This window comes from Cottoperca gobio, chromosome 9 (genome assembly GCF_900634415.1).
Source record: "Cottoperca gobio chromosome 9, fCotGob3.1, whole genome shotgun sequence".
In the NCBI taxonomy this organism is placed as follows: domain Eukaryota; kingdom Metazoa; phylum Chordata; class Actinopteri; order Perciformes; family Bovichtidae; genus Cottoperca; species Cottoperca gobio.
Window position 1 is genome coordinate 29329404 of NC_041363.1, and position 27884 is coordinate 29357287.

A 27884-nucleotide genomic window follows, 5' to 3' on the forward strand; every position below is an offset into this window, starting at 1 on the left:
CTCAGGTTTGCCCTGGATCAGCCCCTAGTTATGCTGCTATAGGCTTAGACTGCCGGGGGACACCTCCCTGCTCTCTTCCTTCTCTTCTCCCCTCCCTCTCTCTTCTTCTCCCTCTCTATCTGTATGCATTTATGTAAATGTATGTTACTAACTCACCATCCAGGGTATCATCCCTGGAGTGTCTGTCTCTCATGTGGCAGGTTGCCACTGATACAGTTTACGTCAGGATCATGAATCGTGACAGCGCCTGCTGACCTGGTCCTGCTGGACACCGGGAAGCCTTATTGACATTTTCCTGGATTCATCCATACTTTCTATTTCTTTTTTTTCCAACACAACATAATTTCTGTCAAATGTTGTATTTGTACTATGTTGTTTATCCTGTACACACGACATCTATTGCACGTCTGTCCGTCCTGGGAGAGGGATCCCTCCTCAGTTGCTCTCCCTGAGGTTTTTTCCATTTTTTCCCCCTTTAATTTTGGGGTTTCTTTTAGGACGTTTTTCCTTGTGCGATGCGAGGGTCTAAGGACAGAGGATGTCGTAACCTGTACAGTCTGTAAAGCACACTGAGACAAATGTATAATTTGTGATATTGGGCTATACAAATAAATTTGATTTGATTTTGATTTAAACATTTTTGGAAAACATACTGAGTGTTTTAGAATGACTAAAAAAGAAAGCTTTGTTTTAATGTATTTGTTATGAAACATTGCCATTCAGAGATCAAAGTAGGCTCCCCTGTACAAGCTGGTGTTTACGATATTTCGAGGACGTCACTGAAGGCAGCATGGTTGTACCGCCACACATTTGTTGTCAGTGAGCAACATGACAGCCTTAGCTACACGTTGATGATATGTTTTTGTATTGTCTGTGTAACGGTTATAAAACGAGGACTAACGGCTGCGCGGTTTTCGGTAAGAGTATCGGTGAAGTGTTTTATACATGAAGAGACCCGCAAGGCAGTTTCATTAACGTCGAGCTAACCGCAGTTTTGACTGCTGAAAACGTTACCCTGGTGGTGGATTAGACTGGTTGCACATCAAACTTAACGTTAACGCTGAATACTTTACAAGGTAACGTGATATTATAGTTATATGTTTTAATGTTACTGGACACCGCTTAAATCCTCAGCAAATCATGTTTTGGTTTATTTGAAAGAATGTTTCTGCTGTACTTAAAGGGTGCTTAACAGTTTACCTATGGTATCGGTTGTGTTAGGCCTCAAGCCATGCCTCGGTCCAAAGTTGGGCTGTGAATCCGCCAAAATGTTGCTTTGAGCCAGCGACGCGTAGGCAAAGTAGCCGCTACCGCGGGCTAACGTTCCGCCGGTGTTTACCTCTTTTATGAAAGATACAATAACGTTAGTATGTAGGTAAAGTAAATAATTGTGTATGTAGTACTTACTGCAATAGTTATATCTAATGGCTAAGCTATGCATATTCATAATCGGTACATTTGGCCAGGTTAACACTATCAATTAAATTAGCCTGTTGATTAACACCTCTAGACAGCCAGCGATAAGTTATTGACATTTATGCTTAAATTGCCTCTACAATTAAGCAGAACGAGCATTAGTTATATTGCTCAGAATTAGATGTGCAGCGAATTTGCATAGGTTAAGTTACAGGAACATTATGTTAGCGTTAAAATCTCCTAAGCTTTTCTCTGCAAAGACCAATGTGTGTGTATGATTGAGTTAATGTCCGGTAAACCGTTCCTCTTCATATCTGAAAATATTATGTTAATTTGTAATACTATCACAACCACACCTTCAGTATATTTACCAGCCAGGCTCACATGTAAACTGAATCTTGTCCCTCTATCGTATTTGGATCTCGGTTAATATAACCACACCTGCCCGCGCCATCCAGTTCTCCTCTCACTCACACTACTCTTCAATACGTCTCTTCCTCCAGGGCTGGGTTACAGACATGCACCCACCATCTCGACAGGAATACATATCTATAAGCTTCGCTGGACAAGGAAGTGGCAGTTACAATAACAGCAAGCATTGGAGGAGGCAGTCCTGCTGGAGGGTGAGTGAGCTGCTCATAAAGGCATTTCTCCTTCTCTTGTCGGTCTTCAAGTTCTCCTTTTTCCCACACCTGCTCAGACCTGATAAGGATACCTCATGTGTCCCAATTTGACCAGTGCTGGGTTTATTTGCTTATACTTGTCAATATGTCTGTTGAAAAATATATTGTGGATCATTCTGAAGAGTGCATGGTCGTCTTCTTTTCTGTGTTGGGTGGTGTGCCTATGATGAAACATTAAGAGTTTACTATCAACTCTATGGTCCAGGTTATACTAGAAAAGTGAAAATGTTCTCCAAGTATAGTTCATGTTTATTTACCAATTGGAAGTGGGCGAATTTTTTCGAAAATACCTACAAACGACTTACCCAAAGTAAATTGAAAGCTGCTCTTCAACCATTTGCACCAGCTGCATGATTTTGGTCTCATTCAAAAGATAACTCTCTTATTGTTCTTGCACAACAGTGAATAATCACTCCAAGTGCTTCTGGCACTGAGTAATAGTGGTCTGAATATACTGAATTTAAAGAAAATACACTCCGTCTGAAGTTTGTTGTTGAAAAAGATGTCTGAAAATGGGTATAGCTGGTAGTCCAGAGCTGAAATACACAATAGAAACATAGAACCAAGTGTTATCAAGTTCACCACCCAATTTCAGATAAAAAGAGATAAAAACTTAATTTATTAGACAGGTTTGTCCAAGAGTAACACCGGGCGTACACCAACTGTGCAATATGTACATGTGCATGTACATATTAGAATATTTATTAATTTTTTTTATTTATAAATAACTATTATATACCCATATTACCTGTTAGTAGTAATCACACAGAGTAAGTGAAGTATGAAGACGTTTTTTTTTTCTAATATTTGTATGTTTTTTTGTATTTCTTTTGTACAATAAATAATAAATATTATTTTGGAAATACATTTTATTTTGAAAAGGCTGAGCTGTTCCAGGGTCAAATAGATTAAACAAGGTATTGCATTTATAAGAAATTCCTGTTAACTTTTATTGGCCAACAGTTGCTATTATCTATAGATCGTGTGAATGTGACGTCACGCTTACATCCCAACCCGGAATTCAGCCATGTTGGATGATATACACAACCAAGACGGCGCCCGTTCATGTGTGAGTTGCTGCAATGCTTAGTAATTTTCTTTGTATTTAAGATTGAAAGAAAATGCCAATCGTGTGCGCAGTGTATACTTGTGGTAATAACGCTTCTCGTGACCCAGAGAAACGGTTCTTTAGATTTCCTAAAATCATCAAAAACAACGATCCACAAAAGAGGGATGAATTGCTGTCTACCGAACGCCGTAAGCTGTGGTTTAGCAACATAACTCGTGAAGATTTAACAGAAGAAAAAGCACAATTCACCCGTGTGTGTGGCGTCCACTTTATATCTGGTAAGAGCTCATGCTAAAGCTATGTTTTCAATGTTTACGTTAAACATTTGTGCTTATGATATACCCGAACACTGTAAGACCTTACTTCTCGTCACCAGGAGAAGCGGCAAAGCTTTATGACGTAACATCGTCGCTCTTCTCACTCACAAACCACGGCTTGAGCGGTGTATCTCGAGCTCTTTGCGAGTGATTTACACGGGCATGTACGAGCACCCTGTCATCTTTCAGTGGTTTGGTAAGAAGACTACCAACCCAGCCAGAAACAAAGACATTATAAGCATCTAAGCTCTTGTATGCCTTCATTTGTGCGTTGGTTGCCACGATGTTTGTAGCACAAGGTAGTTCACAATATCCGGATATTCAATCCGACGGCTTTAGCGTGTACGGGTCACGGCCGCAAATTTTAACTTTTTCTCTGAATCTTGCCTTTGCAGAGGACTCCAAAGAGTCAATATAGGTAGTGTGCAAACACGTGACAAAACTGTGTGACGTATGCATGCGACGCCATGTTGGTTGGAAAACAAATCAACAATGGCGTCTAAAGCGAACAACAACAACTCCGACTTCTTCAAAGTATTTTGACTCTGAGTGAGAAGAGTGACGATGTTATCCTCGCTAACGTAAACATAGCTTTAGCATGAGCTCTTACCAGATATAAAGTGGACGCCACACACACGGGGGAATTGTGCTTTTTCTTCTGTTAAATCCTTACTATTTATGTTGCTAAACCACAGTTTACGTCGTTCAGTAGACAGCAATTCATCCCTCTTTTGTGGATCGTTGTTTTTGATGATTGTAGGAAATCTAAAGAACCGTTTCTCCGGGTCACGAGTAGCATTATTACCACAATTATAAACTGCACACACGATTGGCAATTTCTTTCAATCTTAAACGTTTAAATACAAAGAAAATGACGAAGCTGTTGCAAGCAACTCACACGTGAACAGCCGCAGTCTTGGTTGTGTATACCATCCAACATGGCTGAATTCCGGGTTGGGACGTAGGCGTGACGTCACATTCACACAATCTATACTTTGAAGAAGTCGGAGTTGTATTGTTGTTGTTGTTGTTCGCTTTAGACGCCATTGTTGATTTGTTTTCCAACCAACATGGCGTCGCACGCATACGTCACATAGTTTTGTCACGTGTTTGCACACTACCTATACTTGCAGTGACACAGCAATGTTGGGCCTGGATATTACTTCAGTTCTATGACTGTGCAAGCTGTTTCAACCAACATATTCACTAATGTGACATTCACCAATGTGACATACAACCTCCCATAGCTTTAGAACGCAAATATATTATATGATTTCTATTATAAAATATGATGAATGTAGAAATGTTTCCAATTTGTTTTAACAGGGTAACTGGGTATACTTGTGGTACCAATTTTAAATATTCAAATCTAATTTAGAAACCAATTTTTTACATATTTTACAATACTACTATAGTACTATATGATTCTGTACTTAATGCAGCTGAATTGAGAGGTGGGCTGATGTTATGTAAAACAGAGTATGATAGTGCAGGGCGTTGCTCTGTTCTTTTAAGAAACCCCTCTGGGGTGTGAATTGGGAGTAAAAGCTACAATATCAGCATGGCAATTTGACTCTAAATTTGAATGTTAGCATATCATGTGACCAAAAGGGTTGCACACCGCCAGGAGGCTTTGCAAAGTTTAAACAATGTTCAAAGTGGTGTGTGAATGATCGCATCATTTTCAAAGAGCACAAGGCATAACTTTTCAAATTCAAATAAGCTGCTACCTTCACTGTATGTGCTCTAGTTCTTTATACCATTAATGTTATTGTTAATCATGGTAACCATAGTGCTTCTCCAGAAACTGGACAGAAGTTTATTCTCCATCTTTCTGTCTTCTGTGTGCCTGCAGAAATGGAAACAGCTTTCCAGGCTGCAGCGGAGCCTTATCCTCTTCCTCCTGTTTATTTGTGGAATTGCTTCCTATCCTGCTGTTAATGAACACCTCAGAGGTAAGACTCCTATACATTGAACATATCTCATGAGTTTGAGCCACTGGTATGCTGTCAGAACCTACTAGGAGTTACATTGTTGAAGGTCAACATAATAGCATAGTGTTTTATCTTTGTTAAAGGTGCAGATAAGACAAGTAAGCATACTGTTAATTCATCAGTTTGACAAGGGCTCTTGTGGGGTTCCAACCTGTGACTTTCAGTAATCTTTAGTTCAGCCTGCCCAACTTGAACTATGTTATAGCTGCACTAATCCTTTTGTACTAAATATGTGTTTGTTAAGGCCTTACAGATGGAGACCAGCACACAGACAGTAACAGCGTCCTGAAACCCGTCATCCCTCATGTGCTCCCTGAGCCTGTCGAACCGGGACAACCACCACTGCCAGAACAAACCTCCCAGGTTTCTATACATCTGCTTGTATTTTTTGAAGGATAGCACAGGTTTTTGTTTTGGAAGGTGTGGATAATGTTCCTTTGCTGATGAGTGTTTTTACATTCAATGTTAATTTTGAATGTGATATTCAGCATCCTATAGGGAAACTGTTATGTCACTAAAAAGTACAACATTTCAGGTGATTTATAAAAATAGTAAAAAAAAAACACATTTTGTAGATAATATAGTTGGTGTTATTTAAATGTAACCAGAGTCGGAGTTGGGCTATGCTTTAGTATAGGAAAGCAGTGTTTCCTCTAGCATTGTTTCAGGGGGGGGGGGGTGTATCCGGCCGCCGATAACATGAATATTATCCAATATGTCTATCCTGTTCAATAACTGTTGACCCTGTTTGGCCCTCGACATAGTCCCAGTTTTTAATTTTGACCCTTTCTGTGATTGAGTTTCACACCCTGCTTTAGAATATGCAGTTTAGGAATGTGCGCTTAACATTTACCTTTTTAATATTGGATCCCTCTGCTTTTCTTAACTACTTGCCTACATGAAGGGATGATTTAAATAGTTAAAAGTTGTGTATGTCATCATTTGTCACAGAGGAAATTATCCAATAAGAGAGGGCCACCAGTCCTTCAGAATCGTGTTCAGATGAAGGGAAACGCTTCAAATACAGTGGTTGAGGACAAGGCCGCTGACGGCAAGAAAGAAGGGGAGGAGGAGGTCATCAGGTGAGACTTGGAGTGTGATCACAACTAAAGTTAGTTTTATTTACATATTTGTTTTTTAATTTATTTCTTAATCCTCGGGTGACTTTCAGCTGGCATAGGCCAGTGATCGATACTGACCAAGCCACAGAAGGCACCAAGGATGGGGGAAATAAGGAGTATACACTTTCCAACCAAAAAGCCAAACCATCAAACCTGTCAGGTATCTACTGTTTGATAAAACACTTTCTGTGTGCAATTTGAATTTGTTGTTTTCATTGATCACACTTAACAAAATAAAAACTTTGCATCACAGTTTTTCGGAGGCATGACTGTGTTTGAGTTTGACCATGAAATCTAATTTCCACTTTAGAGTATGTTTAGAATAAATAATATGTGGAACATTTCAGTCACTTGTTTCTGGATCACTCTGTAGACGTGGATGGATAATAACTGAGCATCATGTGTGTTGTGTGTTCCAGAAGCTAGCTTGCTGGAGGCGGTGAAGGACGCTTTCAGACATGCATGGAAGGGTTATAAAGACTTTGCTTGGGGCCACGATGAGCTCAGGCCCCTCTCCAAGTCCTACAGCGAGTGGTTTGGCCTCGGTTTGACGCTTATCGATTCCCTGGATACGATGTGGATCCTGGGACTTAAAAAAGGTAGACTGACCTTCGTGCCTTTTACCTTTCGACTAGGTCAGGGGTCGGCAACCTTTACTATCAAAAGAGCCATTTTGCCACCTCTTCCACCAAATAAAATGTGTCTGGAGCCGCAACACATATTTCACAGCTTAAGTTGTATATATAGTTATACTATATTTGTTGCATTTATGAAATTACAGAAAGACAAAGGAAACTGTTGAGATTGTATTGTTATTTTTACCTGTCTTAACAAAGGACCGCACCAAACTCTTTTGAAGAGGAGGAAAACATACACTGGCACTGACACTTTGAAATAAATTAAACACAGAACTATGCTCCCCATATTTGTTGAATCAAATAAAAATGAATATAATATAAAAACACACAAACCAATAAAAAATGTAATAGAACAATTAAATGAATAGAAAAAGTAGCCCACTTTGATATAAATAAAACGTATAGCTGCAGCCTAATAGCTCAAAAAGAGTAAACATAAAAAATAGGCCAGTTTTATTTAATTCTGTCCGTTTCAGTGTGTTTTCATCTAGCTGTCATCATCAGCCACGCACCATCAACCGTCGCGCGGTTATAGTGTTCTCACTGTTTAATGTGATTTCTGTTGCTGAACATCACAGCAGATCTTCTCTATATCAGGGCTGTAAGAGGTGACTTTGATCTTCACACAGGACTGCAGGCTGTCATCTGTGAGGCGGGAGCGATTTTAAGCTTTTATGTAGTTCATGTGCGAGAAAACCTGCTTGCATAAGTATGTTGATCCAAAGATGGAGAGGACTCCAAATGCATACTTTCTCATGTTTGTATAAGTTTCAGGAATGGCATTCCATGTTTTAAACACAAGTTTGTCGGGTTTGGGAAGGTTTTCAATATCGCTCCATTTGTGCTCTTGAGCGAGAACGGCCCTCTGCCGGGCGTCATCCTCAAGATCCGCTGTCAGGCTTTTGAACTTGGACACCCATAAATCTTTATCAGCTATGTCGGCCGGTTCAATTTCAAGGTCGGGTTGACTTACTCCTGTGAATGCAGACAGGCTGTTTTTCCTTTCTGAACTTGCTGAATCTTTCCGCAAATGCAGTTTGCATTGCGATGATCGCACGCTGTAAATACTCACAATTTATGTGATGATGTTCTGCTTTGAATTCTCTGTGAGGGGAAGTGTGAGAGTTTACCTCTCTGTAAATCTCTGGCAAACACTGTCATCTTGCGCTCAAACGCCAAAACATCCTCCAGCATCTGCAGGGCTGTGCATCCCTTTCCCTGGAGACTTTTATTCAGCTTGTTTAAGTGACTTGTCATATCCACCATAAAGTGCAACTTTTCCAGCCATGCTGGATCTTCCAGTTCGGGATATGTGAGGCCTTTGCTTTCCAGGAAAGTTTTCACATGTTCAAGACAAGCGGCAAACCGTTTCAGCACCTCTCCTCTTGACAGCCACCGGACTTTGTTATGCAGCTGGAGATCCGAATATGCGCAGTCGACTTCCTCTAACAATGAACAGAATTGTCGCTGGTTTAACGCTTTTGCCATTATTTTGTTCACTATCTGAATAACAAAGTTCATCACCTCCATACATTCGGAAAGGAAATGTCTGAGCGCACAGTGCTTCTTGGTGTAAGATGCAGTGAAACGCCAGCTGCTTTCAATCCAGCGACTTCTGAAGTAAATTCACAAACCCCTTGTGTACTCCTCTCATACAAGGTGCCCCATCAGTAGCCACTGACACCATGTGGGTGGTGTTTATTCCTTTTATCTTTTAAACAATTCACAACAGCCTCACAGATGTCCTCCCCACGAGTTTGGCCTTTTAGCGGTATCAACTCAATGATTTCTTCCTGCACCCCATCAGAGTTCACATACCTGCATAACAGCGCTGTCTGTTCAATATAATTTACATCACAGGCGATTGAATATGCTTCAGCTGAATTGATGTCCTCAATTTGCTGCCTGGTGATGTTTGTTGACATTTTAATGGCCCTGTCCTTGACGGTCTTTGTAGAGAGAGACATCTCTAATTTCATCTTTGTTTTTGAAGTCCAAAAATAGATGTTCTGATATCTTTAAGAATGCTTCTTTCATGTATTCTCCATCTGTGAACGGCTTTCCACGCCGTACTATCTCCTGAGCGGCCACAAAACTAGCGGCAGTAGATGAGTTTGAAGACTTCATCTTTTTCTTGAAAGAATATTTGCTCTGCTCCGCTTTCAGCAGAAGTTCAGAAATCGCTTTTTTTTCGCGCATCTCCAGCTCTGTACTTTTCGGCAAATGCTATGTGTGTGTTCTTGAAATGTCTTTCGACATTACATTTTTTGTTGTTAGCTAATTTCTCGCCACATCGTTGGCGGTAAAAGCAAATGTATCTGTCCACGCAGAATTAATTAGAATTTTTCCTCCAAGATTTTTCTTTTTTTGGTTTTATCCATGGTTACTATACCGAGTTAGGCGGGCGTCTGAAACTCAAGAATCGCCACCTGTAGGGAAAGGAGCCGCAACCGTAGACGCAGTAGAATGTGACGCATATTTTAGTGGACGAAATGTAAAAATGGAGGAAAAAAAACGTTTTTCAGATAAATCCATCAACTACCCAATATTCTTTTAAGTGTCAAATACTCACCTCCTATATGTTTGAAAAGTTAGGAGCTTTCAGAGGATGACAGCTTTAGTCAGTGTAGCCAGTGTTACTGTAAAAATGGTGTAAAAACATGTATCAAACCATTTATAAAGTCTTCTCTAATCAGTCCTGCAACATAAAGCACTTCTCTATCGTTCGTCATATCTTCAGGATGTTCCAAGAACTCAGTTTCTTCACAAACGAGCTTATTGCATTTCTCCTCATAGCTCCAAAGTTCAGTCAGAAGGAGCATATTTAGGAATTCATTGCTGAAGTGAGGATTGTGACAATAATTCAAATAAGAGATGAAACCTTTCATTATAATGAGTTTAAATAGGTTTTAATTCAATCTTATCTCAAACTATCCATGAGCCATTTTCACTAGAACCTGTTGCTCAACATTACGTGTTTGTTTTTTTTGTGTCTGATAATGTATTAAATAAACTGAAGTCACTATTCACTGTGACTGAAGTCATTCATAAAGCAATTGGGTTGTTTAAACGACACAAGCTTGTTTAATTTTATTGTTTTATTGTTTTTTAGGATTATGATCTTTTGAAAGGGATTAACTACGGTGGCCCTGACGGCTCAACGCACTGCAAATTAAGAAAACGCATCCAAATAATAATTACAGAAGCACATTAGGAAACATCTTCACCAGTTTGTCAACACATGTGCAGCATTCAGGAAAAACGCTGCAAATAGGGAAAACACAACCAAATATAAAAACGCACCCCAATGTTTATATTGTGAGATATTACTGCAGATATCTCACGTTAAGATAGCATTAGCCTTTAGCTTATTATTAACCTGCCAATTCAAATAAGCTGACAACATATACACAATTAATTGGTATGTCAGCTGGCATTCAAGGATGAAAATACATTTCTAATTGTTTATTTAATTGTTTGAAACGAGTCAAAATAAATTGGAATTTTACGGCATAAATAATATAAAAAGATTCATACGCACCCTTTCTGTAATGAAAGAACGGGAAGCAGATACTTAATTAACTGGTAAACAAATAAAGCAAATTGCAGCACATTTTCTGTATTTGACAAACATTTTTGTATTTGATTGCTTTTCTGTGTTTGTGTGTCTAGAATCTTACCATTATCGTTTTATTTAGATTTATTTAGATTCTTGCTTCTGGTTCAGCTCACTATTTACTTAACTGTAAGGGTAGTGATGACGACCTAGTGGTCTAGTGGTACAGCTTCAAAATAAGACACCAGAAGGTTGTGAGTTCAATATCAGGACTGCCACCATTGTTCCCCTGAGCAAGGTACTTAACCCTGAGATGCTCCAGGGAGACTGTCCCTGTAGTTAGTTCACTGTAAGACTCTCTGGATAAGAGCGTCTGCTAAATGTAAAATGTAAAAAAAATGTTATGCTGAAACAATACCGCAGCGAAAACCTTAAATATCAGGTTAAGTAATGAAATAATGGAACATATAATACGTTTATTTTATTAATAAAAATAAACAAAATACTTTTACAATGTTAATGCAAGGTGAAAAGAAGCCATAAAACAACAGGAGTGACTGAACTGAATTTAGTTGACATGCCTCTTAGCGTAAATCTCTGAGTGAATTTAAGTTCCCTCTCATAAGCAGTGTATGTCGGGCTTTTATTGTGAAAGGTAAGAATGGAAAGAGTGAGGCTGTATTTCGCCGTTGCTTACGTTGCCAATGTGGAAGAAATAAAGAGTTTGCCGTCTTGGTTCAGACGACGGAGCCTCAGTGTTATCATTGTATTACCTTCATAAGTACAGGTGCTACTCATAACCCTCGGCTACAGTACTTTAGTGCCATATTTCTCTCTGTGAGTCTGCTTTGTTGACAATCTGTGGACGGTTGGCAAGACCATGAATATTGTGAAACACAAATATATCCCATTCTTTGCACTATGTCTGCTTTTGACCTGGTTCTTACACATCTCTTTTGAAGTTTCTGGTGCCACCTCATCTATGATGGTTAATTTATCAATTATTTATTCTCAAAATGTTGTATTGTTTTGTTACAGAGTTTGAAGAAGCGAAGACATGGGTAGCCACAGAGCTCACATTCAACAAGAATGTAGATGTCAACCTATTTGAAAGCACCATCCGCATCCTGGGAGGCCTACTGAGTACCTACCATCTGACTGGAGACACCATGTTCCTGGACAAAGCTGTGAGTGGAAAAGTACAAGCATGCAGATAGCAGAACCTCCATTTACTTCATATGCTAGTGCTTTAGCCTTTGTTTTGAAGATCCTGCTCATCTGAGTCCTTACCACCAACCTGTAGGTCAGCGGTGCCCAAAAAGTTGAAAAGTGTAGTGCGGGTAGATCGCGCACCGTTTAAAAAAAAAAAAAAAAACACTCACAGCACACACCTACAGTCAGAGACAGATGCGGAGGAAAGGAGAGGAGTGAACTAAGCACCAGCACCCTGGTTCCTGACCCAGCTTCCAATACCTGTTGTTTCTGACTTGTTGAAAGACATATTTTCCATTGGGCTTTAACTTATTTCACTACCATTGCCAGAAACTCTTAAAAAGACTGGGAAGCATGAAGTGTAAATATAGATTAGAGGATTCGACAGTCTGGGAAATGGTCTTATGAATTTACTGAAATTGAAGAAATGAAATGTTTTATCATCAATTAACCTTTTGAACCCGCAAGCTGGTTTGAAAGGAATGTTTTCTTTAAAAAAATTGCCATAGTTACACAGAAACTAATTTTAAACAATATAACGACAATAATGTTGTTTTTTTTCAAATTTCTGGCGTTTCTTTAACAAATCCTCTGTGACCATGGCTTTTGTCAGGAAAAGAAACCAAATCAAACTTAAAATAGTGATATTACATCAAAATCACTTTTATTCTAGGCTAAATGTTGAAGTTTCGCAGCACTGTGCTGAGTCCAAAAACTGAAGAAGTCGCACACAATCTCAAAACAAGTCTTGTTTGGCCTGTGACTCACAAAATGAAAGTTTCTTTGATATTGTTTTCTGTAAGCTTCTGTAAAGCCTGCTAGTTCTCGTTCTAAATATTCTCAGTGTCGTTACAGTAATTACCTTGATATGTGTTGAGTTCATGAGTTTGAGGGAATTGGGCCTGGAAAGTCCTTTTTAAAGTCCTTGAATTTTATGTTTAAGAAAGTCTTCAATGTAGCCAAAGCGTACATTATGACTGGAAAGATTTAAATATGTCAGACTTTCACAGATTTTCCCTGCAAAAAAACTAAATTAGCGCAATAACGGGAACCCTGATATAGCACCTTTGCAATAAAAGCCCTGTAATGCCAAACCAATATCAGTTTAATCCTTAAAACATTCCCTTGAACAAACTACGTACAAAATTTGCACCACCCATGATTTTTAATAAATCTAATTACAGTCAGTCAAGGTTGATAATTTCATTTGTGATTTAATGCCTTACAGCTGCAAATACCTTTCATGTAATCCACATTCTTCCTCTGCAGAAAGACATCGGTTCCAGGCTGATGCCAGCCTTCAACACCCCATCCAAGATTCCCTACTCTGATGTGAACATCGGGAAAGGCACAGCCCACCCCCCTCGCTGGACGTCAGATAGCACTGTGGCTGAGGTTACAAGCATCCAGCTGGAGTTCAGAGAGCTCAGCCGCCTCACCCAGGAACCACAGTACCAGGTAACTGACCAACAAATACAACATGCTGATAAAGGGTCTGCCCACAAAGAGTGGCAGGCTCCACTTTCCATTTGTGATATTGCTGACACAACTTGACGTCATTGGTTTTCTAACATAACATTATGGCACTTCTGAACAGCACTTACAGATACCACTTCCCATCTGCAGGCGCTGTTTTAAAAGTTCTGAGCAGTTTCTGAAGATTGTTATTACTCAGATCACTCCAGTAATTATTTCAGTCCTACTTAAAGCTGAAAGCACTACTGAGATGAGATGTGTAACAGCGGAAGCTGACAAATTTCCAATGTGCAAAGTGTGGCTGAGCCTACCAAGCAAGTCTGAGATGGTCAGAAATGGAAAGTGTGTAAAGGATTAACGCTGTTAAAGTAGGAAACAACATAGTTTTTGTCCTGGTGCCCCAGGGCTGGGTATCTGCACTCTACCCAACAAAAAAAAGACTATTTGTAGCATTCTTGACACGTCGATTAAATGCAACGTGTGATTGGGTCACTACCGCAGCAGCTACAATCCATATAGTCAGTCATGTGGTGGGCGGTTTATTCAACAGAGTGGGATGTTAATACTACATTGTAAAGTTTTTCACAATTATTTAATACATATTTTAATTTAATAATTAATAATTATAATTATATATATATATATATATATATATATATATATATATATATATATATATATATATATATATATATATATATATATATATATATATATATATATATATATATATATATATATAATAATTAATTTTAATAATTTAACACTTTCAAAATGTAATTTGTGTAAAAATCATTTGGATGGGAAGGAGTGGTGGTGGTATTTCACACAACTGAGTGCTTCCATTCACATGATGGGAATTGAATGATGTAGCTAAAAAAGGTATCAATTGGTATCGGTATCACTTTAAGGGTACTGGTCTTGGTTCTGGTATCGTCATTTGTTTTAACAATACCTAGCTCTACGCTCAGGCTAAAGTTTTACAGTTGTGTTTTTGCTCCCTCTGGTAAGGATCTAGGACCAGCTATCTATTGTCTCACTATTATTTAGCTATCCAGTAGATTTATTTTCAGAATTGGAATCCAAAATACTTAAGTTATTCTGGGGGGGAAATGAGATTTTGTCACAAATGTTCCATTTTAGAATAGAATAAAATAAAATAGAATAAAGTATTTATATTAATATAGAAAAGGCAAATTAGAAATGTGCATATTGTACTACATTATATAACAACAATACATATGTACATTACAATATATAGTGGTGTAATCATTTTATTAAAGAAATTTATGCTGAAAAACAAGCTTATTGCTTGAAATGTACAGTATAATAATAATAATGGCAAGTGAATTGAGTATTGCAATGTTGAATAATAAATGCAGAGTATTTCACAGGGCTGCTAGTGTGGCTACTTCATGTGTAGTTTGGTTGCGTTATCTTTTTTCAGTTTGATCTTGTATGCATTAGTAGTTTATTGGGTTTCATATCAGCTGCTGCTTTCGTTGCCTTGCAGCAGACATGGTCATCTCTCCCATCGGACTGTGGCTAGCTGTCCACTACAGGCTAATAATTTCGTGGGCCACAAGAGATGGGCCACATTCGAACCCAAGATGTGGTGTTAACCTGGTACGTGTCTTAGCCCACCATGCCCACAAGGATTCCCTTTTTTAAAAGTTTTGAGAAGACACCGAAAAAAGACACTGATTCTGTTAGCATGCGATTCCATCGGCATTTAGCATTTCGATTACATTGCCTCTCAAATATAGTCTTAGAGCAGTCAAAGCACAGTCACCTTCCATCTTTAATCTGGTTGCAGCAGCAATCAAAACTCAGTTTGTTCCTATATTTGGTTATAGGAATGGTCAAAACACATGAATTTAGTTGCCCAGTTTTGGTGGGATTACTATAAAATGTGTTGTTTTTTCACGTCTAGTTCGGAGGTTCACCACAAGGGCTTGAAATGCACAGGGTTTTGCTCTCAACCCCCCCGATCCCATCCCCCATCCATGCAGGCACATTGACTAACTAGTAGGAGATGATTGTGGTCCCTCGCTGGCTTTCTACACACCCAATGTAACACTTGTGTTTATTGGAGCGTACAACCCACCTGGAGATGCTGCAGGTTTTGTTTTTGCATGTTGCCAGCTGTTCTTTTGACTTGGTTTGACCTTTTTTTTTAAATATTGCAAAAGAAAACGACATACTGAGGTAAATGATGCTGGCATTGTTTAATTTTGTGTTAATTCTTGTAACTGCAAGATTTAACACACAGTTGCAGGGACTTGACAAAAAGGGTGTATCAAATTTTTTTGCTAGAGTGTAGATAATAATGTATACAGGATACAAGAGAGGAGTATAAAAATATAGGGTGTGATGATGAATCATGATCTTTATCTTTTATTACTCTCTGTATACAGTAAACAGCTGTGGCAAATTATGTTCAAACACTTGCTCCCATATTTCTCCAAGCATGTTTTCTGCTGGTTTTTAGGGTGGGGTCATATTATACAGCAGGACTTCTCCCAGGAGTGTGTTATTTTGGGTTTATTGTTTGTGGTGAAAAATTGTACTGAAGCACAATTAGCTAAATGTCAGATAATCATTTAAAAAGTATTTACACCTATTTAAATATTTCAAGATCATCAACTCATCTGACTTTTGACCTTTGATTTTCAGGATGCTGTGGCAGAGGTTATGAAACAGGTCCACAAGCTGGACGGCAAGCTAGATGGTCTCGTGCCCATGTTCATCAACACAAACAACGGACAGTTCACCCATCAAGGCATCTACACATTGGGAGCCAGAGCAGACAGCTACTATGAATACCTGCTGAAGCAGTGGATCCAGGGAGGCAAGACGGAAAACCAGTGAGTCTGAATTAAGATATCCAGTATTTACGTTCACACGAATGAATGTGACCATATGAAATCTTATACCCAAAAGGGCCATACCATATCAGTCTAGTACATCTTCTGTGCCTACAATTTACTGAAAAATTGGATTTAGTTTAGTAGCTATCAAAATCAACTGCAGATGCTAATGCATTATAATGAAACACTTGTCTGCACTGCTTTTTGTGAAACTTTACAGATTTTTAATTAGAGATGCACTGATGTAAGGACTGATAATGACAACTGATACTTTTTCTGATTGTTGTGGCTGATTATCAATTATAACTGATAATAATCTTACAAATTAAAACATGTGAAAAGGACAATAAATGTATATCAGCAAAGCGGTGCCAGCCCTATAAACGCTAAGTGTATCCCTTACTAATTGATAAACAAAGAGTGGTTAACAATGAAGTAAGTCTGCAAAGTAGTGATTCTTTCACTACAGAAGAACAGTTGCAGCATATCATTTTGAACCAGAGTAAACCGAGGAGGAAAAGGTGATGATGTGAGCAAAACGGGACGAATAGCATGAAGAGGGGACACTACGCTACATCATCGGATCAGCCAAAACGCCAGCCTCTGGAACCAACAGACAGCATCTGCCGGTGGTGGAGTTGTACCACATGCTAAACTATGTACGCACATGTCTGACAATCCATCGTGATTTCAACGCTCTCTTGTCAGTACAAAGCAAAGTTCACAAAGTTGTTTATCCCTCCTAGCTAGAATGTTTTGTTCAGAACCATGGTGGGGTTCACGGACTAAAGTCTGTCCAATCCGACTTAATCATAGGTCAGACAGCTATATCTGATGTATGTCTCCAACGTGGAAATTAGGCTTGGGGAAAAAATTGTTTTACGAGTTAAATTGAAAGTTATGGATGTAACTACGGTTCCATGAATCCTGGATGACCACCAGAGGCAGTGCTAAACTCAGAATATCTTCTGTCTACAAAATCTTCCCTACAGATTCTTCTCGTGGGATCACAAGATTGACTAAGAACTCTTGCGGTCATCCAGGATTTAGAGAAACGTAGTTACATCTATAACTTTTGTTCCATTTCATCTTTCTTGATCGCCACAGGCAGTGCTTAACACTGGATGTATTATGACAACAGAGTTACGAGGAATCCTGACTACCTACCTCATAAAGATAAAGCAGAGGAACTCTGTTAAAGAACCACACACTCTCAGGGTCGCTCATGACGTTGAGATACTCCTGGTAGATTGGCACTCTTTACTCCAGATCAGGGATCAGGAACCTTTTTGGCTGGGAGAGCCATAAAAGCCAAATATTTTTTTGATGTATTTCCTTGAGAGCCATATAAATTTGAATGCAACTTTATGCGTGCATTTTTTAATATAACACGTCTCCGAGTACTAAAGCGTTATCAGTGTTTCATTGAACAGGTGCTCTTTTATTAAATAAACTAAACGCTTACGTTATTTATCTCATTTATGTGCACGTTTCAGTGTTTACTGCACAGGTGTCAAACTCAAGGCAATTATATCCGTCTCGCGAGAAAATATATGTCTGTCATAACTGGCCCGCCGGTTTTGGTAATTCAATCAATGCATGGCACAACCACGGGGAAAATACATTTGAGGAAGTACAATTCTGTACAATTCATGTAAACAATTTCGCAAAATATTTCAAAACCTAAAATATGGCTCCATGTTTGGGAAAGGACTGATGCCACATAGAAGCAGATAGTAGTTGTATAGCTTAAGCTTCTCAAACTTCAAACACTGTCCAACTTGTTTTCTCCGTCTTTTCATGTAGTGGTGGCACTGACTGACTTCTTCAGGATTAAATCATATCATTTGTCCCAAGGTGACGTTACTAACAATATCAGGATGCTGTACCATGCTGTTACAACGGACAGTTGTCCCACTTGATCTTCTCCGTGGTTTCCCTCTCCTGTGGGATTACTTATAACGTTGAACTGTCTGAGGGTGCCTGAGCTCTACTGTGTTAGGTTTGAGCCTCCCATCAGTCTAAAACAGTGCATCAGTATTGGTATAACAACAGTTATACAGTATTTTTGTTAAATAAATATGGTACCAGCTGGACATCACATTTCCACATTAATGGCACAGGAACTCAAATTTAAGATTTTGTAGCTTAATATGTGTTGATTATTTACACTGTCTTGGCATCTGCCCATAAACCCGTAAATTGCTTCAATGTTGTTTCTTACCTAAATGTTTTTTTTTAATTACTTGTTCAGACGCTGTCTGAAAGAGAAAAAATCTTTCCAAATGGGTAGCACACACCAATCCCATCTGACTGGGGCCTGTTTTTAAGGAAGTCCAATAGCCAGTTGCAGAGTATAGTACTCGAGCTCCTGAGTGCTAAGTATGCAAACACTTTTCATGGGGGGGATTGTGTTGAGTGCTGAGTTGAAATCAACAAACAGAATTGTGATGTAGGGGTACTATAAAGATGTGTGAGGCCTGACTAGAGGGCAGGTGCATCCCTACTAGATACTTTGAATTAAAAATGGAATTAGATTTTATATTAAAACACGTCACCAGTGTCGTATGTAGAGATTGAAGGGTTTATTATGCTATACTGGCAGCACTCTGGCAGTATTTGGTTCCTTTCCTTTCAGTAGGACTGATGAAAGATTAATAAACTGGAACAACTGGAACAACAATCCCCTCCAGACACTCAGCACTGCTTGAGGGCAAAGGCTTAGATTAAGCTGCTTTGAATGTTGGTGTGTTTTTGTGTCACTTCTGGGTATGACCTATATAAGTTGGCATGTTCATTGGATTCAAATTGCAGTCAACAGAGAAGTTAATAATGTACTCATTCTGTAGGGAATACATTTGATATTGAAGTTTCAGGCACTGAATTAATTGTTGAAGAAATAATTTGCTGCATATTTGTTCTGGGAAAAAAAGTCTTTATTGCATAGGAAACATCCTCATTGGGTGAGAATGCTTGTATTATTAATATTCCTCCGCCACTTAACTCCCTGCACATTCTTCAACATAGAAACGTTATCCAAACATCAAAACATTCAGCCCAATAAGGACATTTATTACTAATCATTGTTCCACAATGTTCACTTTTTATACATATTTTAGCAAATAAGTGCTCTTCCACACAATGTAGCTGTGGAAGCAAACAGACTTACACATATGGCACCATGAGCCTCAAATGACAGAAGTGCAATTGCTCTTATGACTCCTATGTATGTGAAAATAGAATTTTCCAAGTGAAGTAGAATAAGGGACTTTTCTAACCTGCTCTAATGTATCCAATATGTTCAACAGGGTCTCTTAGCTCTCCCTGTGTCAGGAGTTAGTCCTGAGAAGCAGGAGTGTAAGAGGTGATCTTCAGCATAATCTCTGTAGAGTTAACTCTGTGAACCAGGGAGGCACTTAGCAGTTACCATCCCCATGGCAACCTTTAATTGCAGGGGGAACACAGAGCTGATTGACATGAGCTAATTAATGCAGTTTTAACACACAAACACGCACCTGCATACAAACAGGACTTAGAAGTTAAGAAACCTGCTTGAAAAACTGAATTTATTTGAATTATTTCGTCTAGAAACTCATTTAAATCTTACAATGTTCCACATCTTTCATACGTAATGATTATTAGTATTATTCAACTTTTAAAGCCAGCAATTCAGTTTAGCATTCTTCACTCTCCAAATGTGCTCCCTGTCTACTGTCATTGTGTGTTTAATTCATTTCTCCATTTGTTCTTAAACAAACTTATGATGGTGTTCCTGAAGTGTGTGTGTGTGTGTGTGTGTGTGTGTCTGTGTAGGTTCTTGGAGGACTACCTGCAGGCCATAAAGGGTGTAAAGAAGAACCTGTTGCAGAAATCTTCCCCTAATGGCCTCACCTTTGTTGGAGAGCTCTCACATGGACAGTTCAGCTCCAAAATGGTCTGTAATATTCAAAACCATCCTCAAAGTTCTCCTGCTGGTCTGTGCTCTTTTTATTTTTGGTGTGCTCCCTCTGTTACCCTGTCAAATGCAAATACATTTTAATATACCCTCCTGTTGACCAAGTTGGTCCAAGTCTGTTGTAGTCCGGCTCAGTTTGAGTCGACATCAGCAGAAGGATACATTAAAAACAAAACTGTCCATAAAGGTAAGTTAAGGACAAACTAGTGTGGTGTTCTGTGATGCCAAGTGTATTTCTTCCCAAACCTATAATCTATATCCTAAAAAAACCTACAAACTGAATAAGAACTGTCATATTACCATTCAATAGAAAATCCTTTCCCCAATTAACACAACCATCTTCATCAACACATAAGCACAGATAATGACAAGAAAACAAACAAGAAAATCAATACTTAAGCAAATAATCCGTACAAATAAATGAAGACTGAGTGGCTCATACATGTACATCTAGGACACACACACACACACTCACACATGACCACACACACGTGGCTACCACATAAACACATCTTGCAAAAAGTAAAGTTAAAAATCAATAGCAGGTGTCGACTGACTGCCGTTGCTGGTGTCACCTGATGTATCACTGGAAGTCTCCCCAGTTTCTATTTACTTTAGTCTATATACAAATTAGTCAGAAAATTAGAATATTGTGATAAAGTTCTTTATTTTCTGTAATGCAATTTAAAAAAAACAAAAATGTCATACATTCTGGATTCATTACAAAACAACTGAAATATTGCAAGCCTTTTATTATTTTAATATTGCTGATTATGGCATACAGCTTAAGAAAACTCAAATATCCTATCTCTAAATATTAGAATATCATGAAAAAGTATACTAGTAGGGTGTTCAACGAATCACTTGAATCGTCTAATTAACTCGAAACACCTGCAAAGGTTTCCTGAGCCTTGAAAAACACTCAGCTTGGTTCAGTAAACTAAATCACAAGTATGGGGAAGACTGCTGATCTGACTGCTGTCCAGAGGACCATCATTGACACCCTCCATCAGGAGGGTAAAACACAAAAAGGAATTTCTCAAAGAGCAAGCTGTTCACAGAGTGCAGTTTCAAAGCACATCCACAAAACGTCTGTTGGAAGGGGGAAATGTGGCAGGAAACGCTGCACAACCAAGAGAGATGACCGCAGCCGTAACAGCATTGTGAAGAAGAGTCGCTTCCAGAATTTGGGGAAGCTTCAAAGACAGTGGACTGAAGCTGGAGTCCAGGTATCAAAAGCCACTGTTCACAGACGTGTCCGGGAAATGGGCTACAATAGCCGTATTCCCATGGTCAAGCCACTTCTGAACTCAAGACAACGGAAGAAGCGTCTGACTTGGGCTATGGAAAAGAAGCACTGGACAGTTGCAGAGTGGTCCAAAGTCCTCTTTTCAGACGAAAGCAAGTTTTGTATTTCATTTGGAAGTCAAGGCGCCAGAGTCTGGAGAAAGGCTGGAGAGGAGCAAAATCCAAGTTGCTTGAAATCCAGTGTGAAGTTCCCACAGTCAGCGATGGTTTGGGGAGCCATGTCAGCTGCTGGTGTTGGTCCACTGTGTTTCATCAAGCCCAGAGTAAATGCAGCTGTGTACCAAGAGATTTTAGAGCACTACATGCTTCTGTCTGCTGAAAAGCTCTATGGAGATGAGGAATTCATTTTCCAGCATGATCTGGCACCTGCCCACAGTGCCAAAACCACCAGTAACTGGTGTACTGACCATGGCATTACTGTCCTCGATTGGCCTGCCAATTCCCCTGACCTGAACCCCATAGAGAATATGTGGGGTATTGTGAAGAAGAAGCTGAAAGACACCAGACCCAACAATGCTAATGAGCTAAAGGCCGCTATTGAAGCATCCTGGGCATCCATAACACCTCAGCAATGCCACAGGCTGATTGCCTCCATGCCACGCCGCATTGATGCAGTAATCCGTGCAAAAGGATTCCCAACCAAGTACTGAGTGCATTAATGGACATTTTCAAATGTTTGATTTTGTTTTGCTGTTATAAATCTTTTTTTTTACTTGGTCTGAGGAACTATTCTAATTTTTTGAGATAGGATTTTTGAGTTTTCTTAAGCTGTAAGCCATAATCAGCAATATTAAAATAATAAAAGGCTTGCAATATTTCAGTTGATTTGTAATGAATCCAGAATGCATGACATTTTTGTTTTTTTAATTGCATTACAGAAAATAAAGAACTTTATCACAATATTCTAATTTTCTGAGACAGTCCTGTAACTGTATGTAGTGCGTATGAGCCGATGAACCTACCAGATGACTGCTTCACCAGGTGATGGACAATAATGTGCTTTTCAATCACTGAAACCAGTGAGTGGTCAAAACAAGCTGTGAGTCACCAAGAAAGTTGAATATAGACACACTTGGGTTTAGTTAAAATTGCTTTGACACGCTGCCCAGGCCTCTGTTTATCTTTTGTTGACAACATTACTCTTCTCCTGATACTGTTTGTCAGCCTTCAGTGGGATTTCCCTGTGTGTGTTATGTTCCCCTCAGTGAGAGAAAAGCTATTCGATTTTAGTGCATGTCTAGCCATAACTTTAACCTTAACTTTAGTTTAAAAGACTTCTTTTAAAAACACCGGCAGCCCGCTGGCTGTGGATGCTCTGCTGGAAGTGTTTACTCAGTGGTAGGAATGTGGTCTGTATGTGTGGTCCTGTCCAGTTTTTGGTGTGTTTTAAACTGGTACCTCAACTTGCTGATACTTGGCATTTGAAGAGGCAAACATCTGAGAGCATTGTATGTGATTTGGTTAAAGCTTTTATTACTAATGACAATTTTGGCATTCAAGAGATGAAGATAACTGATGAACTAGGAAGATGCAGAGATGAAACTATTTTTAAGTAAATCATCGATTAATCTAATAATTCAACTCTGTATTGGGGATCTGCATGTATCTGTTAATAAAGCTTCCTGTTAACTCTCATCTTGTGTACACTGTTTCTTTAGGACCATCTAGTGTGTTTTCTGCCGGGCACTCTGGCTCTCGGTGCCCACAACGGCCTGCCTGCTGATCACATGGATCTGGCCAAACAGCTGATGGAGACCTGCTACCAGATGTACATCCAGATGGAGACGGGCCTCAGTCCAGAGATCGTCCACTTCAACATGCATCAGGGCAGCATCCGAGACATCGACGTAAAGGTAGGTAGAGACGGAGCTGCAAAAGTTGAATACAGAGAGTGTCCGGTGCATATTCACAATCTTGTACCAACAAACTCATTTTGTGCAATTCTGGATTCAGGGCATTTTATTTGGGGATGTTAGGGAAAACGTTTTACAGTAGAAGTGCAAGAAATCAGTAAAATGGGACAGTAAACAATCCTGCAAAGATTTAAGAAGAGAGCCTCAATGAAGCAGTTTGTCTAAAGTCAGATGTGGCTCTTAATTTACTGTTTGTGTCATCTTTGTATTCACTGCGACGATAGCTTGCAGACAGGCACAACCTCCTACGACCAGAGACGGTGGAGAGTCTCTTCTACCTGTACAGGTTCACCAAGGACCACAAGTACCAGGACTGGGGCTGGGAGATTCTACAAAACTTTAATAAGTTCACCAAGGTCAGTAAAATGAAGGCTGTTTTCACGTCCTGAATACATGACTAGCCTCTCTAGACAAAATCATATCAGCTGTCCATGGAGCCCTCTCATGATAAGGTAATACCTGTTAAATTATATTACATAGCCGCATTCAGCATACATGGAAAATACATTAAAGAACATAACTAAGGAATAATTGATATGGAACATTGGCAGGAAACTAGTCTGTGTGAAAGAGTCTATTCTTATGTTGATGAATGTCTTACTCTAGAATAAAACCTTCATACAGCGTGTGGCCTGATTAAATTGTTGGAATTAATCATTTTATTAAACGTCAACAACAAAATGATATGACACTGTAGAGAATGGCAGTAAACTTAGTTGCTGTTCTGTCTATGAATGATTAGGAAAGCTATGTTTAGCGTGTTATATATATATTATATTATATTATATTATATAAATAATTTTATCAATCTGTGACCTTAGTTAGAAATTTAAGAGATGCTTGTTTTTAGATATTTTGGTGATAAAAGAATGCGGCACCACTGCAAATTGTGTTGCGTTGATGCAATAGATCTTTTAGGGCGTTCCTAAGCCGAACCTAAAATATGATGGCCAGGAATGAAAATATATTGTAATAGCAGCTAAACATGATTGTTTCCCCTCAGGTTTCCTCCGGTGGCTACACCTCCATAAATAATGTGCGTGACCCCGACTACACAAGTCCTCGTGACAAGATGGAGAGCTTCTTCCTTGGAGAGACCCTGAAATATCTGTACCTGCTCTTCTCAGATGATCCCAACCTCATCAGTCTAGACCAGTATGTCTTCAACACTGAAGCTCATCCTCTGCCTATATGGCCCTCCACGGCGTGACACAAACACACAGGAATTCTAGTGACAGATGAAACTGCATATATGAACACAACATCTCAGGGTTGGTCTAACACCAAGATAATTCCATTGTCTTCTGTGACTGAATGTTGTCAAAACAACAAACCCAGACCACTGATGGAACACTTCTCCTTTTTACTGATTCAATCAATAGTTTGCTATGTGCTGACAGCCATGTAACAATGACAAGAGCCTGGTTCAATTTGTGGCCTTGTTTATTTATTTGACCGGTGGTTTTTGTTGTATGGACTTCTGGTAGTGATAGAGTTCATGTTGGTGAAGCAGAGGAAGATTTCTGTCCTCCTGACCACCCATAGCATTAAATAAAGCCTGATTGTAAATTGAATCAAAGATGTCTTAATCACATGTTAGAGGATGAGGAGGAGTGCCAGGACTGATGCAGGTGTTACGAAGCTGATACTGAGGTTTCCAATTTAAAGCTGCTCATAGCTTATACTTTGCTTACAGCTATGCACATTCTATTTCTAACTAAAACGTCAGAAATGTTTATTTGTATTTTACCCCTGCATTGTATCCGGTGGAAAGGTTTCTTAAACAGTTTCTAGGCCGATACCTGCCGTGGTGGGAGTGACAGCAGGCGCCTTTTGTAGCAAAACATTCCCTCACAGCAGCCACCAGCTGCTGCACCTGCAACCTGACCTCTCTGCTGACATGCTGTTACATGGTTGTGACTCTTGCAGGGCTTCAAAAAGAAAGCTAATTTGTCCATCACACTGTGCAATATATTCATTGTGCTCTGGCTATTACTGTTCTCAGATGGCCTCCCTCTTCTTCTTGACAGGAAATAAAGCCAAAGCCTCCTGACAGGACTTGAGTGTGCCCTCAGTCCAGGTATTTGCCTGTCCCATGCTGCGTTCATGTCTTACAGGAATGAGAGTAATACCACACTTGATCAAGTAGTAAACGTTAGGTTTAATTAACGGGTGACATCGTCCAGTTATGAAGATAAATATTTATCAGTTTTTCTTAAATGTTCTTGTCATAATGTTGGTGCTGGAAGCAACATTCAGATCATTTTCATAAGTAAAAGCACATCATCAGTTAAATGTATTAAAACTTACACGGCTCCATACAAAGGAGGATACACCAAGCAATGGGTTTTTTGCAACCTGGCAACCCAAAAGTTGTTCTCATGATTAATCTATAATGTCTTAGTAAATTATTTAATAAAGCCTCATCATATTTTATAAGACGTTTTGTTTTAGATGTAAAATCCTGATCTGAAAAATAATAACTCCAACTGTATGGAGTAAGAAGTACTAGATTTCCCCTGAAATAAAGTAAAGTAGAAGTATAAGGTAGAATACAATTTAAATACTCAAGTAGCTCAAAATTGTACTTTGAGTCATGTACTTTTACTACTGCCCTTTGTACTGAAAGCCATCATTTAGTTGTGGTTGTATTGAACCATTGTGGCTGTTACAAAATAATAAGCAGGACTGTATTCTATTGATGCAAAAATAAAGTAGTTATAAAGTAGTACCGTGTCAGGTATTTAATTGGTTTTCTAGAAAATGTGCTAAATCAGGATAAATGTGAATATCACGATAGGCCACTCCTTGTATATTATTTCTGCTATGCTCCTCTTTCTTGTTGCATTGCTTTAATTCAAAACTTAAAGATACATAAATCTTAATCTAATTGTCTGAGGTTTTATTCTTTTTAGGTGTTGAAAGTCATTACATTTGTACTTACTGCTGATTTGGTTTCAAACTGGGATCTCTGAGGTCATCAACAAGGAAGTGTTGCTGCAGGGAATGATACGTTATTGATAAACTCTTCTACAAATAGAACTGAAGTCTTGCTGTTTATTTCCATTTGACATGAATGCAGCATCAGTCTCTGCTCGGGACTGACTTTGGTCTGATTCCAGTTGCCAGGCAGCAGATTTATTTATTTATTTCATAAAACGAACATTTAACAGTTCGTTAAATGTTCGTTTTATGACGACATCAATGGGTTCTTGGCATTGATGATTTATTGTTTTGGTTGAGAAGCTGCTCTTTTCACTGAATGTTCCATGTCTTTCTTCTTTTGTCATCTTCCTTGGTGAGATGTGGAGTACATCTGTTTGTCTTTGAAGAGAGACATTAATTTGAAATATAATTTGTTGCATGTAATTACTCTACTTGTGCATTTTTGTAGTTGAATGCTTGCAGTCATTCTTGTAAATATTAGTTTGCATCATAGCTCCACTTGTATGTGTTTTCAAGATTTTTGTATTGAAACCAAACTCCTCTTGTATGTTTCCTCGGTGTTTCATGTGTGCCTTCAATGTTGCTTCAGACAACATTCAAAAGACAACTGTTAACTTGCTGATGTCCATTTTCTATCCTTTCAAGCCATTACTTACATGCGCATACGTTGCTGGTTTGCTACAGTTAGATCATTGTGATCACTGCAGAATGATATGACTATAAACAATAAAATAAGGAGTTACATTTTTCCAGCAATCATTAGGTTTACACAATGCTAATCTCTAGCAGTGTGTATATAAATCCTGCCTGTAGCAGCGCTGTGTGACCCCTCCCTGGATGTATTTCAGCATAATTCAGCCAAAGATATGCTGAAAACATAATAAACCCTGGTGTTTGATATTGTAACGATGAAAAGCCATTTCTCCAAAGCCACCTTTCAGGAAAAACTAACAAAAGGAGATATTTTCAATGCTTTTGATAACAATTTGATCAATATTTTACAGGAGGCTGCACACAGCTGTCACGACACAAATATCATCTTTGGGATTCAATGTTTTGTTTTTAATTTTGAATCAAAACACAAAATGTATTGTCACATGGTGTATGATAAACGCTGGATTGGCTTCAATTTTGTAAAAATGTAGAAATAAAAGATTTTATTGAACAGAATATTTGTGTCAATCATTGACTCATGAAGTAGATCAGGTCTGCAGTGATGTCAAATCAAATGTATTTATACAGCCCAATATCACAAATTATACATTTGTCTCAGTGTGTTTCACAGTCTGTACAGGATACGACACGAAGATCCCGCCCCAAAGATGGGCATTCTTTTAACAGGGATGGGGAAAGGAATTCCAGAGGAGACAGCAGTGCCAATGGAGAAAGGAGGAGACATCGGACTCATGG

The 27884-nt window shown here is 38.9% G+C and overlaps 1 protein-coding gene across 2 annotated transcripts; it reads left to right on the plus strand.

Moving 5' to 3' along the window:
- Positions 1–756: 756 nt before the first annotated feature.
- Positions 757–27644, plus strand: man1b1b (mannosidase, alpha, class 1B, member 1b). Of its 2 annotated transcripts, none has more exons than XM_029439505.1 (14): positions 757–1076; positions 1920–2039; positions 5341–5440; positions 5724–5842; positions 6431–6561; positions 6651–6760; positions 7023–7199; positions 11833–11981; positions 13276–13464; positions 16159–16349; positions 20166–20286; positions 23274–23468; positions 23753–23884; positions 24532–27644. In XM_029439505.1, the coding sequence occupies exons 2-14, from the start codon at positions 1935–1937 to the stop codon at positions 24736–24738; spliced, it is 1926 nt and encodes a 641-aa protein (XP_029295365.1). In that variant the 5' UTR covers positions 757–1076; positions 1920–1934; the 3' UTR covers positions 24739–27644. The 2 variants fall into 2 exon arrangements, with proteins under 2 accessions (XP_029295365.1, XP_029295364.1); XM_029439504.1 differs by having other exon boundaries at positions 758–1076; positions 7020–7199.
- Positions 27645–27884: the final 240 nt, after the last annotated feature.

Bases quoted from the DNA above. Each gene is read 5' to 3' on its own strand.
- man1b1b (XM_029439504.1), top strand. From the start codon at position 1,935: ATGCACCCACCATCTCGACAGGAATACATATCTATAAGCTTCGCTGGA. The intron at 23,469-23,752 runs GTAGGTAGAGAC...CTGCGACGATAG, and splicing joins TCCGAGACATCGACGTAAAG to CTTGCAGACAGGCACAACCT. The intron at 23,885-24,531 runs GTCAGTAAAATG...GTTTCCCCTCAG, and splicing joins ACTTTAATAAGTTCACCAAG to GTTTCCTCCGGTGGCTACAC.